Source organism: Thalia democratica, chromosome 5 (assembly GCF_965202585.1).
Source record: "Thalia democratica chromosome 5, ktThaDemo2.hap1.1, whole genome shotgun sequence".
In the NCBI taxonomy this organism is placed as follows: domain Eukaryota; kingdom Metazoa; phylum Chordata; class Thaliacea; order Salpida; family Salpidae; genus Thalia; species Thalia democratica.
This window is the reverse complement of record NC_139169.1, coordinates 47,937,686-47,962,735: the sequence shown is the minus strand read 5'-3', so window position 1 is coordinate 47,962,735 and position 25,050 is coordinate 47,937,686. Positions and strand designations below refer to the sequence as shown.

The following is a 25,050-nucleotide window of genomic DNA, read 5'->3' as shown; positions in this document are numbered from 1 at the left end:
TTTACTTAAACTGTTTGGTTTTGGATGTGTTTAGGCTTCATAAAAAGAATCTAAAAAAAGAAAAACAACTTTTGGTTGGCACCTCAAAAAACTGATTTAACCCCAAATTTATTTTTTTTGATTTTTTGACTTATACAGTAATAAAATCATTAAAACATGTCCTAAACTTATACTACATATCTTAAATGAAAGCATATATTTATAGAAAAACATTAACATACATTTAAAATAATTTTGATAAAGTATGACGTCATAATCACACAAAATATGCCATCTTTATCTGTAACACTATAGTTTTTGCAATCTTAAAAAAACAAATCAATGTATGTTTAAACTAGAGTTTTTAATGACTGAAATAGTTTAGTTCTAAAAATACCAAATTTTAATATGTTGTCATCTAATTTTTGTATATTTATAGTGCCGTAGTTAATACTTTTTTATTGAAAATAAAAAGTTTTTTTTATACAAGAAGAAACATTTTCAAAAATTTATTTTTTTAAAATTTAGGTTTATAAAGTTTTGTACTGAATGCACTAAAATTTTGTCTAAAATTGTAAGATATAATACAATTCAACAGAACTGTCTCCTATCATTAGAAAATATTTCCTTCTTCGAGAATTTTTTTAAAGCCTTAAATTTATCCTCTACATTAAAAATACTTTTAATGTCGTGTAGTGTTATTGAAAAGTTAAAAAGAAAATTAAACGTTAATATAAAAGTCTACGGTGCTAGAATAAACATCTACTATGTGTTTTAATGTCTACTTTGTGTTTAAATGTATCCAGGACTATTACAAGTTTGGTTTATTTATTAACCCAAGTTTTGCTAAGTACTTTATTTTACATGATACAAGTTATCAGTAGTATGAAGATTTCTCATTTATGTAGTATTTTTTAATAAATCACAACTTTATAATTTTGGCACTAGTTTTTAAATTTTTTTCTGTAAATTTAAAATAAAAAGAATTTAAATTTAATTTTTATGTCTTACTGTTAAGATGTTAAAGTTTTAATAATTTTGCTATTATACTTATATGCTATTATACTTGCGTATTATACTTAATTAGACATCTTTAAAAGATACATACAAAACAACTAAAATTAAGTAAAAACATCGTTAAAAACGTCTATTGAAGAAATATTTTTTCGAAGTGATGTCAGTAGGTTTTTAAGGCTCATTTAACGTATTTAACTCTTGCAATTCTGACTTTAAATTAAAAAAAATATTTTATAATTTTTTACGTGTACACTTTGAATGACACAAAACTCTTCCCATTGATAAATATTTAATTATTTACTAGTAACTCTGTACTGAATGCAAATGTTCTTTAAATTTTTCGTAGCTGTGCACAGTAAATTACTGAAAAATATTGTGTCCACACCAGATATAGTAGTATGTATTTTTGTTAGTATTTTTAGATTAAACTATTCTTTTTTTTTGTTTTATTTATTTTATTTCTAGTTCATATAATAAAATTTATATATTAGCTATTTAAAATAGTTTAAGATATACTACATAATTACTTGGAAATATTTTTAAATCTAAGTGTTGTGCACAGTAAAATAAATTGTATCCATAGGATCACAGTTCTACAGAAATAATGCTGTAGAGTATTAATCATATATAATTATCAAAATATTGGATAGTTATTTTACTAACTGTTTTAAGTACAACTTTGAATTAGAGATATGCAGGAGAAATGTAGAAAAATTCAACTTAAAAGTCAAGCCTTTGAATCGTATTTTGTTAGACTTATTCTAAAATTTACTTATAATACCAGTTAAAGCTACTATAATGTAAAACACGTTATATATAGAAGTTACGTTAAGAGTCTTTGTTGATTGAAATATAATAGCTTGTTTACATAGTTGCCAGTAGATTTTTTATTTTTATTCATATAGAACTATATACATTACTGGCTGGTTTTTTCTAAAAAAGTTGAACATATCCTTTTAGAATAAAAGTTATCAGACTTGAAGTAATAACTCTTAAATATTTTTGCTTAATGCTTTTTTATGATACAAGCAGTTTTATCTTAAACTAAAACAATTCAACTTAAACTCATGTTTTTTATTTTATTATAAGAGGTTTTTTCTATTATTTTAGGTTCTTATTAAATGTGAAATACAAAATTTTAATGCTTATAAACAATTTACTCTACTTTAATTTTTGACTAAAAATAAAGTTTTATACAGGTTGTTTTCGACAAATATTGTTTCGAAATAAAAAAGTTCACTTAATAAAATATTTAAATTATAAAATATACAACTTTAATTTGTGCAAAAACCTTTTAAATGGCCTCGCACCAATTTGAATAATTTCAGTTGAAGATAGAGTTTTTTAAATTTATTTTGAAATTACATTCTTTTAGAAAAACCATAAAAAAAACTTTAGAAATTATTTTTTTCCGTTATTCAGTAGCGGACCCAATAGGTGATGGTCTTTAATTTTTTTCCGTTATTCAGTAGCGGACCCAATAGGTGATGGTCTTTAATTTTTTTCACATCATCAAAAGAGTTTGAGTTTGTGTAATACAGGGTTTCCAAAGGGTATACTATCAACCACTTTTGGGCGATTTTAGTAAGTTAGGGGGGGGGGGAGGAATTAAAAAAAATTGTCAGTCATAGAATGTTTACTTTTGAGCTTACATTTTACTAATTTTAGCTTGCTCTTTTATACGTGGTAAGCTGAGGTAAGCTTTTAAAAAACTCAAGTAAAATAAAAAGTTATTAAGTAAGTTATATAAAAAAGTTCTTAGGGTCCTCAAGGCTTGTGCTGCTTTGATTATCTTTTTTTATTAAATTTATATTTTTTGTTCATGATAGTGTTTTTATTTTTTCAAGTTATTATAACCTTAGTTGTCTTTCTTTCTCGTAATTAGGTTTATTTTATGTTTTTATATTAACTTAAACAATTGTTTTATGTAATCAGGGTTGCCAAAAAACCTAAAATTCAGGAAAACCTTAAACCTGATAATTTAGGCAAAAAAAACCTGGAATTTGAGAAAAAAAAAACCTTGAATTTTAAACTCTTTTTACGATAAAGTAGCAAAATTTCGAATATATTTAAAATATCTATCACAAAAGAAAAAAAGATTCTATATCATTATAAAACACATTTAAAATAGCTTTACAATATCTTATCATTGTAATTATACTATTTAAGAAAGTTTCAACTTAAATTTAATATTCTACTAGAAATTGATAAGAAACTTTTTTTTTTAATTTAGGCAAAAAAAAACCTGGAAGAAATTCAGAAAACCTTGAAGAATTTTACAAAAACTTTTGACAACCCTGTAACTAGTAAGGTAACAGAAAAACAAATGTGTAATTAACTAGTATATAGGCTATATCAAATAAAGGAGGGATTATTTTTTAAATTTTTGCCAAAGGGGCGAATATAAAATTGATTTTAGGGAAACCCTGGTATGATAACACATGCATGTTAATACAGGGTTACCGCGGATCAGGCTAAGTCAGTTTTTTGGAAAAATTGAAAAAAGTCAGTTTATTTAGGTCAAAATGGCAAAGTTTCAGAATTTGTCAGTTCTAGTTTCCAAAATTCCTTTATTTATAAAACCTTAAAATGGTAAAAAATTAACAAAAATCCCTTAAAGTCAGACTAAAATTGCAAAATTTTCCTAGAAATTTACTTACAACATCATTAAATTCCAAAGCCTTCAAATGATAAAATTATATAAAAAAATCAATTATAAAGTAAGAATAATAAGAGTCTGTTGAGCGATAACATGCAAGAAAAAAACTATAGTTGCAAGTTGTTGCATAAAAGACCATATGCAAACATTCCAGCTCAAACCATATTAGGTTAAAATTACTAAAGAGTTGAAAATATCTATAAAGTCTGCACGAGAGCACTATCATCCCTGGTTAGGAAAAAAAAAACAAGAAATCTTGAAGAAAAATAAGAAAGTGAGAAGGAAGATGTTAGGAAACGAGAGCTAAAATATTTGAAGAAACAGCGCGAGAAGGCAAAACGCAAAATTGTTAGCTTAGATAAAAATATTAGTTTGCTTTCTCAAATGAAAAAGGTATCAAAATAATTGAGATTTTTCACGTTTTTCAAACAATGTTTACCTATATTTTTTGTTTTAAGCTTTATTTTCTTTAAAAAAAAATGTTTTTTATAGTTACTAGTTTACAGTTTATACTATTTAAACTGTTTCTTAGTTAGAGTTTTATTTATTATGCATCATTATTTCATAAGTAGTACATTAGTTTAAGTTTTATATTTTTAAAAAGTTTTTAAAAACAGCCTTACGCTTGTATACTAATTATAGTTACTATTTCAATACATGTGTTGTTTTCTTTATTTTCGTTTGTTTTTTGTAAGGTTTATTTAAATGTTTTATATAAGATCATGGCTAATTTTTTTAGTATATATCATGATATAGTTTAAAAAAAGTTTTAACGTAGTTAATTACAAATTTTTAAATATTAGTATCATTTTATATTATTTAATTAATTATAAATTAGTTTGAGTATTTTAATTTAAAATTTTTTGCCAGTAGTTTACTTCACATTTGTGAAGCTTAAATATTTTTGCAAAGAGGTGTAGTGAAAAAAAAGTATATCTAGTTCAGTGCAAAATTTTTTAACTAAGTTTGTATTTTTTGTTTTAACATTCCAATAACTTATTATTACAGTTAAATTTTGCTAAAGTACACATTCTGAACACCGCAGCTATACAATAGAAAGTTTATAGCTAAGAATTACTAGTCTAAATAAAAAAAGAAACCTGACAGAAATTTTTAATTTTGGTTCAAAAATGTTAACTGAATTAGAAGTGCGTACTAAAATGCGAACTTGTCAAAATATGTGTATTCATAATACATACTTATCAAAGTATGCGTACTCAGAATGCGTTTTTAACTAAAAGTGCGTACTTCAAAGGAGTACCTAAGAAGAAGGTTAAAGTCAGGCTAAATTGGTCTAAATCTTGAAAAGGCAGACTAAATTTACAAAGTTTTGCGTGGAAACCCTGTAATAGTGTTAAGTTTTCAGTTTTAATAATAATAAGTTAAATAACTAACTCATTTAATTCTTTCTTTTCAGATATAAAAATAATGAAATAAAGCTATACCCTAAATTATTATTTTTTTATTAACAATAGTTATTATTTTTAGCTCCAGACTAGTCTGTAGGGTCACAGTCTGATTTTTGTTTCACAAAAAAAACACAAACAAATCAATATTTATCACCAAAATGTGGAACATTAGTTAAACCATTTAAGGCAGGGGTCAGCAAACTGTGACCAGCAATGAAGTTTTCAACTAAAAATATAGCTTTTTAAAGTACTTACAATTAGGCTCTAAATTTGATAATTAGTTATTGAGAGTGCTTTATTATTGCATATATTATCAAATTTAAGATTAAACACAACAATTACTTCGAATTAAAATTCTCTTGTTGATTATAAAAGTCTGCCTCTATTTGTTTTCAGATCTAAAAAATCAAATAGTTTTACCAATTTTATTCGTTTGTACTAATGGCGTGTAGCGCCTTTTAGCGGATAGTTATCACAATATAGTTTTTTAGTTAACTCAATTTTTTTAGATTTTCACTGGCAACCATGTTTAAAACTGAATGAAAAAGGTTTTGACTAGAATAAAATATTCTTCCTTGCTAGTGTATTAAAAATAATTTACAATTTTGTTTTGCAGAAATTCTAAATCATTTGTATTCTGATGATAACAAGAAAACTAAAAGTCCTACTGGAAACAAAAAGTCTAAAATGCGTTCAAATAAAAGAGTTGTAACCAGAGCTAACCCTTATAATAGAGAGCTTTATGACCCTGAGTAAGATTATTATTAGTTTTAAATGTTATAAAATACAAGTTTTTATTACTTAATATAAGAATGAGATACCAAATATACATTCATAAATACACCAATTTGTTTATAAATATATTAAAATTTACAAATATAACGCTTTTATAATGTGTTCCATTTAATACAAACTTATAATTTTTACTAAAAAGTTAGATTTTTAAGTAAATTTGATAATGTTTTACTTTTGAGTAAAAACTCAAACTATGGTCCATGTTGTAAAACCAAATCGATTTTTAAACTGTTTTGCTTTGAAATTGTTCTACAAAATACTTAATCTTTTCTTTAAGTTGTTTTTTTATTTTCAGTTTAATTTTTGCGTAGAAAAGGTCTAAAATTTTTTGGGTACATTTTTTACTCAAAACATTTTAGTTTACATAAGTGTTTTTTGTTGTAAAAAAATTGAACGGTATCATTTTGTTAGTTTTGTACTTAAAATATTGAATACATTCTATAAAGAATATAGTTTAAGTTAAATTTTCTCGTCACGTTATAAACAAAATCTAGTCTGAAAAATAGGTTTTATTTTTTAGGTTTTGTGTATTTGTTCATAAATTTATCACTTTATAAATTTTTGTTACTTACAATAGAAGTTTTCTACATCAATTTTTTTTTAAAGTATGGTTATAACAGTTCTTATTTCTCACTACATTTAAAACATTAGTAATAGTTTAGTTTGATAGTATTTTAAATGCATAGTATTACTTTCTAAAAATTTTCGAAATTTAAATTATAGTAAAAATAAGTTTATCTTTTTTATACTTTTTTAAAGTTAAGTAGTTTTAATTTTTAAAGAGCTTTTATTGTGTTAGTTTTCAACAGCTTTCTTTTGTTTAGTAATATTAAATACATCAGATTATGACTTTAGAAGTTTTACTTACAGTTTACGTCAATTTATGATTTTATGTTTCCTTATTTTCGTTACTGAATAAAGCAAAAGTATAAAAATGTGTTTATTTAATGACAAAATATTAATTGATTTGGTTTTACAATGTGTTATCATCATAAGGTAAAATTTATGTCATATGGTTTTAGTAGTTAAATGCTTTGTGAAACTTAAAAGTATGTCATAAGCTTTTGAATTTTTTTTTTGCTATTATACCTTTTGAATAGCTTTAGAATTAATCTAACATTTTTACAACTTTATTTAATAAATTATTAATTTAATATTACTGTAACTTAAACTGTATTGTTTAAAAAAATAGTTCTAATAAAAATATGTGGTGTCACAGTCAAGTATTAACTATTGATATATAACTAGAAATAACAATTAGAATCGCCTAGATCAGGGACGTCTTATCTTTTTATCTGCCCAACCACATTTAAGACGTATATGTTTACATGTGCCCTATAGGCCTATAAGACCTTATCAGTTCAGTTTAATAAACAACGCAACAAAAATGAAATTGTGAATAAAGTTCATTTATGTTTTACAGCATTGTAAATATTTATAAAACTACTGAAATGAAAATTATTATACCATAAGTATATATTTTTTTGATTAAATTTGTTTGTTGGTAAAAGTGCAATTAAAATATTAAAGACTACAGTGTAGGTTTAGAAATCCCTAGATCAGATTTTGTTAGTATAGAAAGTTTTCTTTTAGTTTTGTACATGTAAAAGTATTTTATACTTAATCTTTTTTAAGAGCAACTCTCAACTGGAATTCCAGGAGTAAATATAAATTTTTTGATTCTCGGATTCTTTCATAAAACAATGTTTTATTCCGAAACGGGACAAATATGCACGAAGACACTTTTGCACAAACGATCATTTTTGAGTTGAAAAAAAAAATACAAATAAAAAAATATTAGTTGTGTAAGCATTATCTGCTTGTTTTTACTCTGGCTCAATACTATATAAAGCCGAGTGTAATTCAATACACTTTTCAGCTTTCGTTGATCGTTACAACCGTTTTTTCGAGCTCTACACTTCTATAGTGAGTTATTTTCCTATAAGAATCGCCGAAAAACTAAAGCATTGGTTTGTATTTATTTCCAGCTTTCGTTGTTTTTTTAACAACCGTTTCTCAAGTAGAAACTTCTATTGTAGTTTAACCAACCAAAGCGGACTTTTAGACGTTTCATACGCTTCAAGTCCATGCTTGGCTCTGACTTCAATGAGAATTGCTAAGGACTTTAAACAAACGCTAATACATTAAATAAAATATAACCTGCAAACAAACTGTCGAGCTCTAATTTGCATGTTAGTTAGTGTTATTTTTTATTGCTTTTTCGTAACATTGTAAAATAAATTTAGAGTGCCGAACTTATATTTTTAGTATTAACAGTAGAACGTAGTTAAGTAAGTTCTATTATTGACAAATTTAGTGTATCGAATTTTGTTCTATATCAAGTTTATATAGTACGTTATACGTTGAAATCACTAAGATTAAATTAAAGATTTACTTTTCAGTCTATATCAATATTATATATCAAGTAAATATTAGAAACATCATATACTAAGTTAAACTATTACGGAATGACGCATAAGTTAATAGAATAATTGAGGGATATACAAAGGAAAAGAAAGAATTAATTAAAAAAACATTATAAAATCAAATAAAAAAATAAGAATAAAAATGTACCGACCGAGGGTTAAGGGTAACAGTGATAGTAAAAAAAAAATAATTAATAAAAAAACAAAAAGGAAATAAAAAAAAAGTAAGGGTTAGGGGTAACAATGATTTTTAAAATAAAATAAAAAATAAAAATAAAGTTTATAATTTAAAAACAAAGAATAGAAAATTAATAGTCAGAAAAAGTTACCGAACGAAAGTAAGGGTTAGGGGTAACAGTGATAGTAAAAATATAAAACGATTAATAAAAAAATTAGATTAATTAAAATAAAAGTTTCAACTGGTGCAAAAGTTACTTTTCGTGCAAAAATAACCCCTCGTACAAAAGTAACCATTCGTGCATATTTAACACCTACCCATTTCAATCAGTTAATCAATTAGACAAATGAGATCCTCAGTAACAATTAAATTTAACTAGAGTCAGGAAAGCTTGCGAAAAAAATCCAGAGGTGTTTTTAGAGCATACTGTGGGTTATATAACCAGGGTTGCTACACATTCAGGGAAACTCAAGGAATATTCAAGTTATAGAAAATCTCAGGGAATTTTAATTATTTGTTTTTAATTCAGGGCAGTTTTGGTTTTTGCTAAAAATTTCAAGGAAGTGTTAAGACTTTAAAAAAAATCTCTGGGAAAGTTTTTTCTAGATTTAGAATGAGATTTAGTCTATCCAGTTTCAATATTTTGTTCAAAAAAGTTAATTTTATTAGTTTTTGAGTGCTTATTTAGAAATTTTTTAGCCTTGCGGCCAGTTTTTCAATATTCTTAGAATTAACGTTGTAAATTATTTATAAATGTTGAAATTTATGTATTTGGAAATAACTCAGGGAAGTTTAAGGTTACTCAGGGAGGTTTCTGGTCACTCAGGGAAGATTTTTAGACTCAAAGAGTGGTAACCCTGTATAACTTAATAACCTAAATAACACCTCAATTATTTTATTCACAGAGTGAAGCACATATGAAAGAAAAGTTGTAAAAAAAAGATGTTTTTGATCTTGACGGATAAACCTTTTTTAAGATTTTTGCAAGCAATATTATAAAGTGTATCTGCCTTTTATTAAAAAAAAAAATTCAAAATCTTTGTTTTTTTTAACAACTAATCTTAATTTTCGATTTACTCTATATATTTACGGAAAATGTTGAAAATTAAAAAAATAAGTATACTCAGGTATTTTTGTGTAGTTTTCTGCAAGCCAATTCTTGACAAAACCTATTCAGGGCATAGGGGAGTCCAACATTTTACTAAAATTAACAGTTCCTCTTGTTTAAGAGCTGATAGTATATACTAGGGGTGGACAACGTTTTTCAATCAACAGGCCGGATCCGGAAAAATTAAGTCTTTTGCGGGCCATAGCATTTCGAATCAGTGATTTACTGGATCCAGTATCCGGATGCAGCCGAAAAATGACTTTTTAGATTCGATTCCGCCTGGATACTAATTTTAAGTCGAGATCCGTATCCGGTCGGATTCTAATTTAAATAAAAGTTTTGGATTCGGCCGGAATCTAATTTTGTAGATACAATTAATAACTTTTTTGAATCTTTCAAATTCAGAAAACTTTCTCAAGTCTGACAACTTAAGATGTAGATTGGGACGTGCCAGATGTTTAAATTATGTCTATATATAGAATTGACATTGTAATTGACAAAGGTACGTATGTAAAATATCGTACTTAAAAAATTACTTTGCTTCGGGTAATTTGAAAAAATTATATTCCAACTAAGTTATAACAACACAAAATATTAGGACAAAATGGTGTTTTTATTAGTACACATTAATATTTAAAGTAATTTTTTAGCATGTTTTTAAAGTCAAATTCTTACAGTTTTGTTTTGTAAAAGTGTTATAAAAATTTTGTAATATTGACCCTTTGCGGGCCTGTCACTTCGTTCGCGGGCCGGATACATTTTATGGAACGAAAAAAATCTCAATTAACTTTCGAGGTATAACCAATTTTGTAAAAAAATCAAAACAACTGTCTGGAATAAAAATGAGAATTTTGAAAGTTTTACTAAAAATCTATCTACTCCTTCATTTTTAAAATATTGACCTCAAAGTTTCAGGGAATGTTCCTTGCATTAAAAAAATACTATTGATTAAAAATATCGATTAAAACAAAAGTAATAGAAATAGTATGAACAAAACAAGAAAAAAGGTTAATTTATTTAAAAAAATTAATTTTACTCAATTTTTTTTAATCCTTCAATATTCATTGTTATTCAATTATTGTTTAGTTAAGATTAAACTGAGAAAATTGGTTAAAAACTGTAAAAAATAGATTTTTTAAATGATCTTTTTTGCCTTTTAACTTCGCCCTTCCATAAGCATCTTATTGAATACTCTGACTTTGTCCCCTTATATCTCAAAAATTAGTTTTCAATATGAGAGACGGTAAAAAGTAACTGTTAGCTAAGTTGAAGATCTTTAAAATTATATCAGCATGTAAAAAGTTTTACCTCCCTATGCTCTTAAGAATTTTGAGTAGTTTTTTAATTAGAAATTTTAAAAGTTTAAACTTACATAGCTTTTGAGATATTTGAAGCAAATATATAAAAAAAAAACAGTTTTATATAACTAAATGTTACACTTAGTTTGGTTTTCAGGCCGTAAAATAAGTCAATAGCCGCTTGACCCTCATTCTTGACCCACAGTGTATTATTATAAAAAATTATAGACATGTTATAAAATATGTTAAAATTTTTAAATAAATTATAATTTTTAAAGTGTACTAATGAGCGTGGTAGTTGTAGTTGATTTTTTATTTGCAGAAAATATGGGTTGGTAATAAATATTTAGAAGATAGGTTTTTATTTAATAATTATTAAAAATGATTTTATGTGTTTAAGTAGATAAAACAAGTTTTAGATGAAGTTAATAAAACTAAAAAGGCTATGAAGTTGTGATTAGTGATAATATTAGCTTTGTCTAAGTGAATGGTATGCATTATTTTTTATCCTGTTATCGATTATTTTAAAAACAGTTTTAATCTGAATATTTATTTCAAAACATTTTGTGTAATGTTATAACTTAGCTAAACATCAAACTATTTATTTCCGTTATGCAATTTAACTTTTAAAATAGTATATTGACTTAAATAAAAAGAGAATTCGAGTAATACTTAACAAAGTTTACTTGATTTCTAAACCTTGGTTTTAAAAATTCTCTAAAAAGTCTAATAAAAACGTCATTATTCTGTCAAGTAATCTTTAATGAGAATTAAGGTAACAAGATGTATTAAATTCAAAGTAGTTTCAATAAACTCTACTCAAAAAAAAAAACATTTCTTAATAATTAAACAGTCTTGTCTTAGCAGAAAATTACCTTATGTACATGTTTTAAAAACATAAAAATATCATGCAACATTTATAAATTTTTTAAGGAATATGTGTGAATATTGAAACTGCTTGTTACTAAAGTTTCAGAATAATTTTTGTTTTAGTAAGTATAAATTTCTACTACAAATAAGATTAGTATTTTCTTTTTAATTAGATCTTTTTGACCCTATAATATTTTAACTATTTGCATTCCGTATTGATAAACACTTTAAAACTTTTTGTAAAGCTAATTGACTTGATGCTATTTACTTGATAATTCAGTATTTTTTATGTATTATAAATTTTTTTCAAAAAAGCAACACAAGTTTTATCCATTAAGTACAGTTACTTTGAAATTTGTTTTTCTTAAAAAGATTAATGATTAAAAAAAAATTTTATTCAAATTTATTCTGTATTTTTAAAATAAATTTAAGCTCAAAACAAATTATTAGTACTGTCCAATCCAGTGACAGTAAGTGTTTCTAATTTAATTTTTGATATACAATTACACAAAAAGCAAGTGGAAACCTTAAAATTTGAAAAAAAATATATATTTTTTCAATAAGTTCAAGGATTAAAAATGAAGACAAGATTTAAAATTTTTCTTTCTTCCGTTCATATAATCTAGTAGCCTCAAATAAATAAAAACCTTCAGATGAAAGCTGAAAAAACTTACTACTAAGTTATAACATATTAAAGTTCTTTGAAATAGCTAAACTTAAAAAGATTAACTTTACACTTGATTAGTCGTGTAAATATTATTATAATAAGTATCAAATTTTTTATTAGTTTTAGAGTTTTCAGTAATTTTAGATGGTAGTTTAGTAATCTGGTTAGTTTAAAAGTTCGTAAATAATTAAATTTAATTAAGTTTAATAAATTGCTTTTCATTGGATTAAGTTATAATTTTATGTTTATTGCAGTGCTGTAGAAGTTCAAAAGCCTCTCGAATTGAGAAAGAACCAACCAGAAGAAAAGTGTGAAGAGGCAAAAGACCAATCGGGTGAATTTAAAAATCTTCCTAAAGTGCAACATCATACCACAAATGATGAAGAAGGAATAACTAATATATCCAAGGGAATTATTAACGTAATTTTTTTTACAAGTTTTTCACTTATAGATACGGGTGCACTACAATTCAAAATCCGAGAACTCAAATTCTTAAAGTTATACATAAATAACCCCAACTTATAAAAACGAAATTATTTAAAAAATATATAAAATACGTTTAAAGGTATAGTTATTACCTACTCAGCATTTTTTTTATTTTTCAAAGTTTTGAATATTTTTAGAGAAATGGCTAAAATAAGTTATAAGATATACTTATTTTTTAAAATGTTTAAATTTTTCTTTTAATAGTTTTATTTCCAGTTTATTTTGTAATACCATAATTGTATTTGATATATCTACAACCACTTTTTTATTTCAAAAAATTACTTAATACTTTAAGAAATATTTCCTATCAAACATTTATTTAAAGAATTTGAGTTGTCGGAATTTAAATTGTCATATAAACATTTCTACATAGTTTACCTATGCTCAAAACAAAATTTAAAAATTTTTTGTATAGAGATCTCATAATCAGCAAGATCAAGATTCTCCTAATACAGCTGTTAAAAAGAAGACAGTTAAAAATTATTTTGATGAGTGTGAGCTAATGAGACTTACGATGAAAACTCATATAACTCCTAACTATGCTGGACCGTTGTCGCTCATATACTCATTTGAAAACTTTGATAAATCTCGGTTGGTTTAAAATTAAAACTTTGCTGACATATTTGATGCATATTAAGTTTATACAAAAAATAAATTCTGTGTATAAATGTACTTAAATTATTCAGAATTATCTAATTAAAAATCCTTTATATATTTTCTAAAATATGCTATAACTTGTCAAAATTTTATAATTAAATTACCTTTTAATTTAGTTATAAATTTATTAAAACTGTGTTAGAAATAACACTACAAGGTCCAAACATTTTTTTACATTTGCTAATTTTGATGTTTTTTTTTTGGTATAGACTTAATATTAGTCATTCTGTTATTAAAAGTATCATTTATCTATGATTTGTGGTCAGATTTGTTATAGTTTTGCAATAAGATTGTATGAAGGACAACTTCAATGGGAATCTGTTTTCTCGGAAATTAAAGTTAGACTAAAACTCTATTTCCTAGTAAAATTTAAACTTTAAGTATATGAAATATTTGTAACTAAATAAATAACTTATTAAGAAACAATAATTTCTACATAAAATAATTTAAGCGTTTGTTTAAAAAGAGATTAAAAAACTCGAAGAATGTTTCTTAAGAAAAGTAGAATGAAGTAAATGTTGAATAAGTCTTTTTTCGCCTAGCTTGCCTTGCATCCTAAATAAAAGGCCTTGTATACTTTCTTAATACTATACTTTATACTTTAATAACCACTTTAAATTTCTTTAAGCAATGAAAACTAGTATTTCAATATAAAAAATGTTGTAGTTTTGATAAAAACGTTTTATTATTTTTATCCTGTTGAGTACAAGGTTAATATCTATTTTGCCTAAATGTAACTTAACAAACTATTATAATTTAGTTTTCATTTTGTACAAATTAAATGGTTTTAATAGTATATATTTTAATAAGGAGCAAAGAGTGATTAACGGAACATAAGTAGTTTTAGTTACCATTTGCTCATTACTATTACTTTTACATTGATTACATTTTGAGTAAATTTTTTATAAAAAATAACAACTTTTGTCATAAATTTTATATTATTATGGTTTTGTCTTAAATGTGTTTTACTCCATCAAAATGACTAATCTTGAAATTATAGAAAATAATTAGTTTATTGTACACCTTAGCTTTTCTGATTTCCATTATATAATTTTAGAAAGCGACTAATTGCTCAGTATAAGAAAATAGTGTTGAAAGATCTTAAATTTGCATATGAAAACAAAGTAGACAACAAGTTGTGGCAAGATGTTTTCTACAAGGTTTTGATTATATTATACTTTCTTAATGAAAACTAAATGTTTTTATTTTTAGCTAACTGTCTATTATATTTTAAATTAGAAAACACATCAACTACGTTATTCTGAAAATTTATAGGACTATAGAAATTAAGGTTAAATTTGCTTAAATATAACTTTCAAGTAAAAAAAGTCAGTTTTTTGTAGTTTTTATATGAGTTAACTTGAATTTTATTTAAGGTTATAAAGTCTTTGCAAGAAGAATTAGATAATAGAAAAGACGAAGAAAAATTGGAAGTTGAAAATAAACTTAAATATGTTTATTTAGAAGTAGGTTTTTTATTTACAGTTTTCGAAAAGATTTTTTAAAGTCTATTTTTTAAAGTTATTTTATTTTTTATCAAATTTGCGTTTCAACTAAAAGTTTATCAATTTTTTGATTCATTACTAATATAAAAAACTATTTAGTTTTTTAAGGTCATAGGGGAGGGGTCTAACACTTTTATTTACAAAAATTAACATAATCTCTTATTTGAAAACTTAGAGTATATACTACAAAGTACTTAAAAAATCAACTAACTTCTGAGATATAACCAGTTTTAAAAAATCCGATACAACATAAATCCGATGCAGAATATAAATTTCTCATTGCTAATTTTCTCTGAATTTTAAAAAGTTCTTAAATATTTCTTATTTCATTTTTGAAATAATAGTTAATTTTAAGTTTGTAGGAAATATTCGTTTCAATACTACAAACAAATTGTAGGAAAGCAGATTTTTGAAAAATAACTTATGACCAAAATATAAAAAAATCAACTTTTTTGATTGATTACTACAAGTTATTCAACAATTCTTATAGATTAGTCTGAATTTTTTTAAACAATAGCTTTAAAAATTTAGGAAAATATAGATTTTTAGTAAAATACTGTGTTTTGACCTTTTTATTGTTAGCCTCGCATAAAGAAGAATAACTGAATTCTCTGAGTTTAATGACTTATATCGCAAAACTTACTTTTAATTTTTTTAAACGGTAAAAAACAGTTGCTTAATTTTATATATTAACTTTAGACCAATTAAAAATAAAGGTTAACCACCCTATGGCATTAATAGTATATACTTACTTTAGGCGAAAAGCCATTATTTTTAAGTGCCGTAATTCATTTATTTTTAGAGTTAAATACTAAACTAAAATAATATTGTTTTAAATGTAAATATGAATCATTTAAAATTTATTACAAAGGCAATCAAGTTTTACACTGAGCTTTTAGAAAACCTAGCAGAGCAGCAGAAAATAAATTTGCCATATTTACCAGTAAAATTCAGACCAAGACAATCATCTAAAGAAGTAAGATAAAAAGTATTTAGTATAGAATGTAATACTTAAAAAGTTATTTTTAAAACTTAATAAAAATATTTTTTTATAATAAAAAGGTTTGTGGTTGTTACCATAACACTTGAACAAATCATAAATGATGTTTTTGTTTAAACTTATTTTCAAAGTTGATTTTTTGTTATTTTGAATATAAATCTAGTTACAAAGTGACATAGTAGTAATTGAAACACATGTTGAAATCATTGTTAACCCCATTAAGTGAGCTTTTTTCTAGAGCTTTTTATTTTATTGAAGATAATTAAATTACGATTTTAGAAGTATACTATGTTCAAACTGTATAAGCCACAAAATGATGTTTCATAATAAAAGTAAAGCATAGCTACCGATATTAACGCCTTCATGGATATCATATAGTATTTTTAATACAACTTTGATTATCTTTTAATTAAATATTGAATATTGTTTAAGTATTTTTAGTTCTCAAAGTAAAAGTAAGTTTCTTATAAGTTTACAAAAAATCTTCCAGGGTTGCCACATGGTCAGGAAACGTCAGGAAAAATGGGGGGTTTTGAAAAAAAGTCAAGAAATTTGATAAAGTTAAAAAAAAAAGTCAGATTTTGTCAGTTTAAATTTACAAAATTCCTTATTTTCCAAAGCCTTCAAATGGTAAAAATTATTAAAAATCAGAATTTTTCCTATAAATTAACAAAATTATTTAATTTCCAATGCTTTCATCTGGTATAAAATAGTAAGATATCTTTTATAAAACTGCAAAATTTTGTTATTAACATATTGATCAAGTACCCTACTTGAACAAGCAGATTTTGTAAACTTTTTAGTATAGATGAATTGTAGCAAGGACACTTCCATAGTGAAACTGTTATATATACACAAAAGTTTATCTACCACAATTTTAGAATCAAAGTGTTTTTTGTTTTAGTAAATAATTGAGTTTTTTATAAATAAGCAGTTAGTTTAGTATTTTATGTAAAAAACTGATGTGTATAGTTCGTTATTAGTTTAAGGTTTTAATTGTATAAGTTCTTTATATGTCGTTTCGTTTATTTAGATACATTTATGCAAGGAAATATTTTTTAAATGTGTTCTTTATTGTTTTAAGGTTTCAACTATAAAAGTTCGTTATTGTTTTAAGATTTTAGTTGTGAAAGTTCATTATTAATTTAAGGTTTTAATTGTAAAAGCTCCTTATATGTCGTTTCGTTTATTTAGATACATTTATGCTAGGAAATTCTAAAAAACTTTGTTCTTTATTGTTTTAAGGTTTCAACTGTAAAAGTTCGTTATTGTTTTAAGATTTTAGTTGTGAAAGTTAGTTATTAATTGAAGATTTTAATTGTAGAAGTTCCTTAAGGTATTTATACAAGTATTTGGTGATAGAGCTGTTTATTGCAAATACATCAATCATACACAGATGGTTCAAGTGATGTAATGGAACTTTGATGATTGAATTCAGCAAAAAAAAACTGTTATTTTAATCTGTATTGAAATTAAACTGAAAGCTCTATATATATTGAAGTGTTAGATTATGTATTTTAGAATAAGTTTAAATTAAGAGTTTGATTTAGAAAAGTCAGGAAAATTTTGGTAAAAAGTCAGGAAGTTTTTCTCAGCTTGATCTGTGGCAACCATGATCTTCACACAAGTTTAAATTCTATCTAAATCTTAACTAAACAAAGTTAGAAAAACTATCACATTGCTAAATATAATTATAATCTATGTTATAATTTAATTTATGACGGTTTTACTTAATCATTTTCCTTTGAAATTAGTATTTCCAGCACAATAAAGCTGTTTCGTTTATAACTACTAACAATTGAGGTATGTGAAAAAAAGTCTAAAGATTACTAAACATTTTAAATGCTTTATTTTAGTCACAATATATAATAAAAAGTCTTTGAAACTGTTTTTAATAAAACATAGAAAACTCATTGAAATTGATATTTTCTATATTGTAAATAACAAATTTATATTTTTTTGAATCTGCTAAACCATGTGTTGAACTTAAAACTCTTATTAATTTTTCCATATATTGAACCATTTTGTTATTTTTAGTTCAAACTTATGTACCAATACTAAATTTTTGTTTTCAAAATCTGTTAATTTTAAAGTTGCAGGTTCTTATTGGGAAAATTTTATTCAAACTTCGCATAGATCTTATAAATTTAAAAAGAGGCATGAAACAAAATATTAAGATTTTTTCAAGCAAAAGTACCATACAAAATCTTTTGTTAGTTTTCCAAAAAAGAAATAGCAATTCTGCTATGGTTATTATTATCAAGTTTTTTTTTAATATAAGTTGTTGATATCAGTATTACTTATTTTAGCTCCTAATTCAGGGTTTCCAAAACTCATTTGGTAATCACCAGTTTAGCAGAAGTTCAAAAATAATCCCCTTTCCTTTATAACTTATCACATATTTACCAGTTAATTACCCTTTTAATTTATGATCTTCTTTCTAGTCATTGCACAATGGCAGCCGAAATCGCTTCGAGGGGCAATATAGCCCTTTTGAAAAACTTTAATTAAGTTATAAAATATATTTATTTGTTCACAGAAAAAACGAGCCATTATAATGCTACAACGTATAACATTATCAATAGCTGATTTACATCGCTATCAAATTGAACTTGAAAATTCTTACAATTATGCAACTGCTAAAAGGTTAGTTTTTCAGAAATAAATTAACTGCTTCTGCTTTACAAAAATAAAATACTACTATTTTTATATGGGTTGTCATTAAACCTGGAACTTGACAATTTAGGCAAAAAAAAACTGGAATTTGAGAAACTTTGAAAAGTCCTAGAAAAACCTGGAATTTTAAATGTAAAATGATAAAATTTTATAAGGTAAAAAAATCTTTCATATATAGAATTTTTTTGGATATTTTAGAATTTTATTTATTATAAAACACTTTTAAATTAGCATTGCAGTGTTTTTTATACATTTTTATGATATAAAAGAAAGTTTTTACCTTAAACTTAGTTTTATACTAAAAATAGACAAAAAACTTCTATTTTCAAAATCTTATAAATTTTTTTCAAAAAATCTTTGCCATCCTGTTTTATATACTTAGTTGTTGATTGAAATAAAAAAAATTTTTACTTCTTGATTAAGGTTGTAAAATTATGTATTTATCTTACTCTCTGTAACAATTTTCACTTAAAATATAATAAGTTTATGTTGAGTAAAATAGAAGCAAATTTCTATAATTATATTCTGTAAAATGTTTTATAATAATAGAAATAATTTTCTATATAATATAATTTAATGTCAAAAGGGAGAGTTCTAGAACTTAAGCAGTTATTAGTTACTCTGAATTTGTTGAAATCGTTCTAATAATATTTAGAAGTTCTTAAAGCAATTCTACTAAACATTAAGTTTTAATGTAACAGATTGTTAGTTTTTCTGTCCATCGCTACAACATAATGCTAAAATTTTGACTATATGTTTATATTATTAGGTATAGAAAAGCTGGTAACACTAGTTTCAAATCATAGTCCAACTATTGAATACAAAAAATCATCTTAAGTTTTCAATTTATTTGGCTATTGAAAACAATATTATCTTCATATGACTAATTTTATCTTGACTCTAAACTATTTTTGTATTATACTTTATGTGCTATAACAAAATAAAAGTTTTATATAAAATTAAATATTTATTTAAAACAAGTTTTTGTTCAAGTTTTTGTCAGGTATACTTTTACTTTAATAATTTTACCAGGTGGTATGAATACTCAAGCAAGTTAGATCCACGTAATAGCTGGCCATACAATCAGTTGGCTAAATTAGCTTATAAGACACAACGTTACCTTCAGTGCTGTTATTACTATATAAGATCCGCAAGTACTGATAGTAATCCTGTTTTGTCAGCTCGAGACGACTTGAAAGCTATTTTTAATAGCTCAAATAAACTTGTTAGTTTAAACTTTTAAGTAGTTACAATACAATAACAGTTGTAACTGTTTTAAAATATATCTAAAGCTCGATAGTTTTTTTCTAATTAGGTTTTTTTAACTTGTTTAGTTATAAAAATAATTTAAGATATATTTTAAATTTGTTTATTACGAATAGTGATTTTTTCTTTATAACTGATTTTTAACAAAAAAAAAGATCGAAAAGCTTACTTCCCAAGAAGAAAAGATTGAGAAAGAAAAACATGCTAAAGAAACGGAGGAGAACAAAAAGTTAGCTCCTAAAATAATATGAAAATATCTCTTAATTCATTTATTTTAATTAAAATTTTTACATTATCAAATAATATTTTATTTTCTTACTTTTCACAGGCTATATTAAGTTTTATTCTTCGATAGAAAGCGGTGTATATTTAATACAAAAAGTGTTCAAAGAAGAAAAAAAGTTTTATACAACAATTTTTAAAGTTTTCACATTTTAGAATATATGTTTCTTGTTTTTGTAAAACAAAAATAATTTTTATTATTATTTCAGAAAGAATGCATTTCTTAAAGGGCGTAGTAATCATGTTTGGATATTGCCAGATTACGCTCTAAAAAAGGATAAAAATAAATTTATTGAATCTAAAAACGACCATATCGAAGATCAAAATGCTGAAGATCTTTTGAAAAAGGTAAGTTTGTTTTAATAAAAATGTTACTCTTTCATAATTCATGTAATGCTGATAATTAAAAAGATATTTTGTAATTTTACATTTGTTTAATAGTTTTAAACTAAGTTCGTTTTATATAATAATAAGTAGAAAATACTGACAAAAAATAAATTAAAAATTAGCAATGCTTTTTAGATAAAAATATCAAATAAAAACTTTAAACATTTTGTCGGACATAAATTTAATAAGTGGCTCAGCTAAAAATCTAGGAGAAAAATAGTCTTTTTATAAGGTCTGCATATTATTTTAAAAACATTACTATTTTAAATAATCATAGAATTTTAAATCAACAGCCGATATTTTTTTAAGTTAGTGAAACTAAGATTTAATAAAATATTAAAAAGGTTTAGCTGTATCACAAAGCTAATTCAATATTTGAATACCTTAAAGTGTTAAATTATAATGGTTTTCAAGAACTTTTTTGTTGTTGTAGTATACATAAATTGTTGAATACTTTTGAAAATTAAGCACTATATTTTTTATCTTCAAATATTTTGTCTATTTTTGAACTTAAGAATTTTACATATATGTTTTTTTTAATCTATCTGGGGTTTTCACTCACTCGAGCTAGTATTAAAAATGTTAAAAACCCAAGCAATTTTATTTTACTCTTCAATGAATTGCCACCCTATATGCAGCTTTAATCTGCGCTGTACTCGTTGAAACATTATACTACTATAAAAGCAACCAAAAACTATTTTGTCCCACTCATCAACAAATGTGTTTAATTTTTAAAACAAATAGTTTTATTATGTGTTTAAAATAAGGCTTACCAAAGTGGGCCAAGTGGCCCTTAGGGGCCATGATTAGTAAAGGGGCCACAGGGGGGGGGCATGAGGTCATAATTTGAAACTGACACTAGTCTTCTGGAGTTGATGATAGAAGAGTAAAAAAAGTCGTAGGCGTTTTTAATGTTAGTTTTTAAGAAATATTGTTGGAGGGGGCCATAGATTTTTAAATTTCTGTAAAGGGGGCCTTTTAAAAAAAAGTTTAAGAAGCCCTGAGTTAAAATTATGTAAAAGCATTTTGTATACACTCAACAGAAGCATGCTCGATTAACCCACACGTTTCTTCATCTACACGGAATATTGTTTATGCGTATTGGATTTGAAAACTTTCCAAAAAGTTTAACGATGTTTGTTCATTTGCTCAATGACCTGTTGCTTGATAATCTTCAAAAATTTGATGACGTAACAATGACTCATTTTTTTGCTATTAACGTGTATACTGTTGAAAACTATGTTACAAAAACTGAAGACGATGAGTGTCAGTTTTTTTAAATTTTAAATAAAACTACTAAGCAAATTTTTTGCTTACTTTTTTTTAATGTCAACGTATATATAGTTAAAGAAATTTAGTTATTTCTTGTAAAATAGTTTATTTGGTTAACATTCTTAGTTATATTTTTTTAGTTTAAAAGTAATTTGTTTTCAGATTTATTTTTTTTGTTACTTTTTATTTTAAACAAAGTCAGATTTTAAAGTAGTTAGGTTCATTGCAATTATTTAAGATGTATTTTATATATTATAATAAAAGACAAATTAAATATACATACAACTAGTTAAAACACTGTTATCTAGATGATGACAACTCTACTTTGATAGAATCAGCCTTAGAGCTTTTCTTTAAATTTTTCTCTGTCGTTTGTGATCACATCGAAGTAGAACTATCAAAAGAAGATGTAAATAGTATTGACAATGTCCAATCGCTTCTCGTGTACGCCAATCTGTGTTGTGACTGGATGATGGCCAATCAATCAACTTGGTTCAACCAATATGTGCTAGAAACCGGGTTTGATTTGTATGCTTACTAAGAACTATTGATTTAAAATAATTCAGAAGTTTTTATTATTCTACAGTTATTTGACTCTGACGTACTAAACGACTACAAGTCATTTTAAAAGTAAATTACTTCGGGTTTTGATTTTTTTCATTAACTATTTATATACTATCAAATCTTTTTAGCATGCAAGGCCTAATTGATGAACTTTCATTAATTTATGACATCATACTGCCCATATTATCAGATATGGATGAAACTCATCATGTTGAATTTTTTTACGAAAGAGAAGAACAGGTTGATAAGGTAAGCATGTTTTAAAAAAGGTATACTTTTTTCAAAGTTTAAATTAAAGTATAAGTTTTGATACATTGAAGTCTAATCACTTTTAAGGTCACGATATATAAGTTTTTAGGTATTTGTACATTGTAGTTTTCTTAAAAATAGAATTGTAGAAAATTTCTAAGATTTTTTAACAAAAATAAATATATTTACTTTTTTATAAAAATGTAAAATTAAAAATATGAAATGATTAAACCAGGGGTCGGCAGCCTTTTGGTCATTTTTTTTATAAATAGTTATTTTAGTTATTTGTAATTTTATATTTAAAAAATACTATTTTTAACCAAAAGTGTAATGAGTTAATGTTAAAGCACTATTAAGTAGTAATTATTTAATAAAGAGCCTAATCATAAGTTCTTATGACAAAAACTTTTTTTAAATGTTCAGATAAAAGTATATTTTAGCTGAAAGGTACATCGCGAAGCGCTTGTATTTGAATTACTGGCCGCATTTGACCTTTAGTCTCAGTTTGCCGTTTACTGCGTTAAACTATAACCATTTCTTTTTTAAATTAACCGCATAGTTATTTTGGTTTTTGAGTTCTTAAAGCAATGAAAACTCTGTTAAATTGAAGTAATTGAAAATTTGTAGATCATTTTAAATCCACAAACTTATTTTCATAGGAAACATTGTAATTAACTATTATTTTCTGAAAACTAGACTCTATAAGATGATGTTACTATTGATAATTAAATTGTTATACTGTTTTACACTTAAAATTTTAAATACCCATATAGCAGTCGTACCAAATTAAGGTAGAGATATTGTCCTATTTAGGAAAACATTGATTTTAATTTAGAAATTAGTTTCTCTTCAAAAGTTTTTTCAAATTTGAGAAACCCTCTAAACAAAATAACTGCTATAAATATAAGTTTAAAGCTGATTGTTAATTAATTTTTCTAACGAAATTAGGTGATTTTTCCTGAAGCAGAAATGTTGTCTGGTTTTTCAGTAATGAAGCAAAATGAATGCAACGAAATGAAAAGGCTGTATTTCAAAATTCTCTACAATTATGACAATGTTGCTAAAATGACTGTATTAAATTGCGCACGTCTTAAAAAAATAGGTGATTTTTGTAAATATCTATGCAGTAGAGAAATGAACTTGATGGGTAGAAATGAAAATGGAAGGTTGTTATTTGTTTTATTTTTAAGTTATAGTGTTATAAGTAACTATTTTCTATAGTTTATAGTTTTTGATTGTAAGTTGTTGATTTTTGTTTTTTATAATTTGCAACAACAAACTAATTACGATTGTTTTTGATTGTAATGATTTTTAATAAAATGTTTGTAATTTATATATCTATACATATACTGTTATCTAAAAAATTATGTCACACATTAAGATATACATCAAAACTGGAAAACTGGGTAGAAAGCTCATGCGACGAAGAGATTGAAGTTAGCTATTGTGTTAAATTTTTTTTTAATTTAAAAAGAGACGTTTTGCACACTTTTTGAAATATGTTACTGGATTGAATATAGCTTATGTAGTTTTTATAAAAATATGATTTCGTGTTTAAATCAATATGAGTTTACACATAAATTTAATTAGATTTTTTTGCATACCTCAAAGTTTGCGTAGAAAAGGTTTTTTTTTTCACCTTATGTGTTTTACAAGTAGCTTAGAAGTATATTATATTAATTTGACCATGTTTAAGCTAGATTTTTTAACAACACGTAAAATTTCAAACCAAACTTAATTGTTTGATGCTTTTCAGTAATCACTAGTTTTTTTTATTTTATAAATAGTATTTTTCAAAGGATAAAAAAACCAAGGAAAATCTTAAAGAATTTGAAAACGGTACAAGTGTATACAATGACGAAATAGATTTTAATGTCACAAAAGAGGAAGAAACACCACTTGTAGAGTACAGAAATATGCTGCAGAGACAAAAAAATGTGGACGACAAAAGAAGAAATCGTGTAGCAGTAAGTACTATTTTTATTAATATAAGTAAGACATCTGTCAGTACAGAGTAAATCTCTGCTGTTTGTTACTACTTAAATTAAGCAAATATAAAATAAGTATTTGATTTTTTTTTTGAAAAATTATCATAGTAATCATAAGCCAAGCAAACTACAGTAATCACAAGGCAAGCTTTAATAATAGATTAAAAAGACATAATACTGAGTTATCAAACTACATATAAGAGTTAGAAGACGCAAACAAAGACTATAGTTAAATATGGGACATACTCTGCAGGACTAAAACAAAACCGAAAAACAACAAAACATACCATTATGTAGCCTAGAAAATTATAA

The 25,050-nt window shown here is 24.7% G+C and overlaps 1 protein-coding gene across 2 annotated transcripts in view; it reads left to right on the top strand.

Moving 5' to 3' along the window:
• LOC145835524 (telomerase-binding protein EST1A-like) overlaps positions 1-25,050 on the top strand; it is a 39,360-nt gene that overhangs the window by 5,617 nt on the left and 8,693 nt on the right. For both annotated transcript variants that reach the window (XM_082943167.1, XM_082943168.1), the window contains exons 5-20: positions 5,681-5,816; positions 12,661-12,826; positions 13,308-13,483; positions 14,607-14,709; positions 14,926-15,015; positions 15,926-16,030; positions 18,594-18,700; positions 19,763-19,955; positions 20,152-20,225; positions 20,488-20,626; positions 21,709-21,931; positions 22,246-22,456; positions 22,630-22,750; positions 23,699-23,916; positions 24,132-24,186; positions 24,550-24,717. In XM_082943167.1, coding sequence (XP_082799293.1) covers positions 5,681-5,816; positions 12,661-12,826; positions 13,308-13,483; positions 14,607-14,709; positions 14,926-15,015; positions 15,926-16,030; positions 18,594-18,700; positions 19,763-19,955; positions 20,152-20,225; positions 20,488-20,626; positions 21,709-21,931; positions 22,246-22,456; positions 22,630-22,750; positions 23,699-23,916; positions 24,132-24,186; positions 24,550-24,717 — 2,285 coding nt within the window. The remainder of the gene's footprint in view (positions 1-5,680; positions 5,817-12,660; positions 12,827-13,307; positions 13,484-14,606; positions 14,710-14,925; positions 15,016-15,925; positions 16,031-18,593; positions 18,701-19,762; positions 19,956-20,151; positions 20,226-20,487; positions 20,627-21,708; positions 21,932-22,245; positions 22,457-22,629; positions 22,751-23,698; positions 23,917-24,131; positions 24,187-24,549; positions 24,718-25,050) is intronic.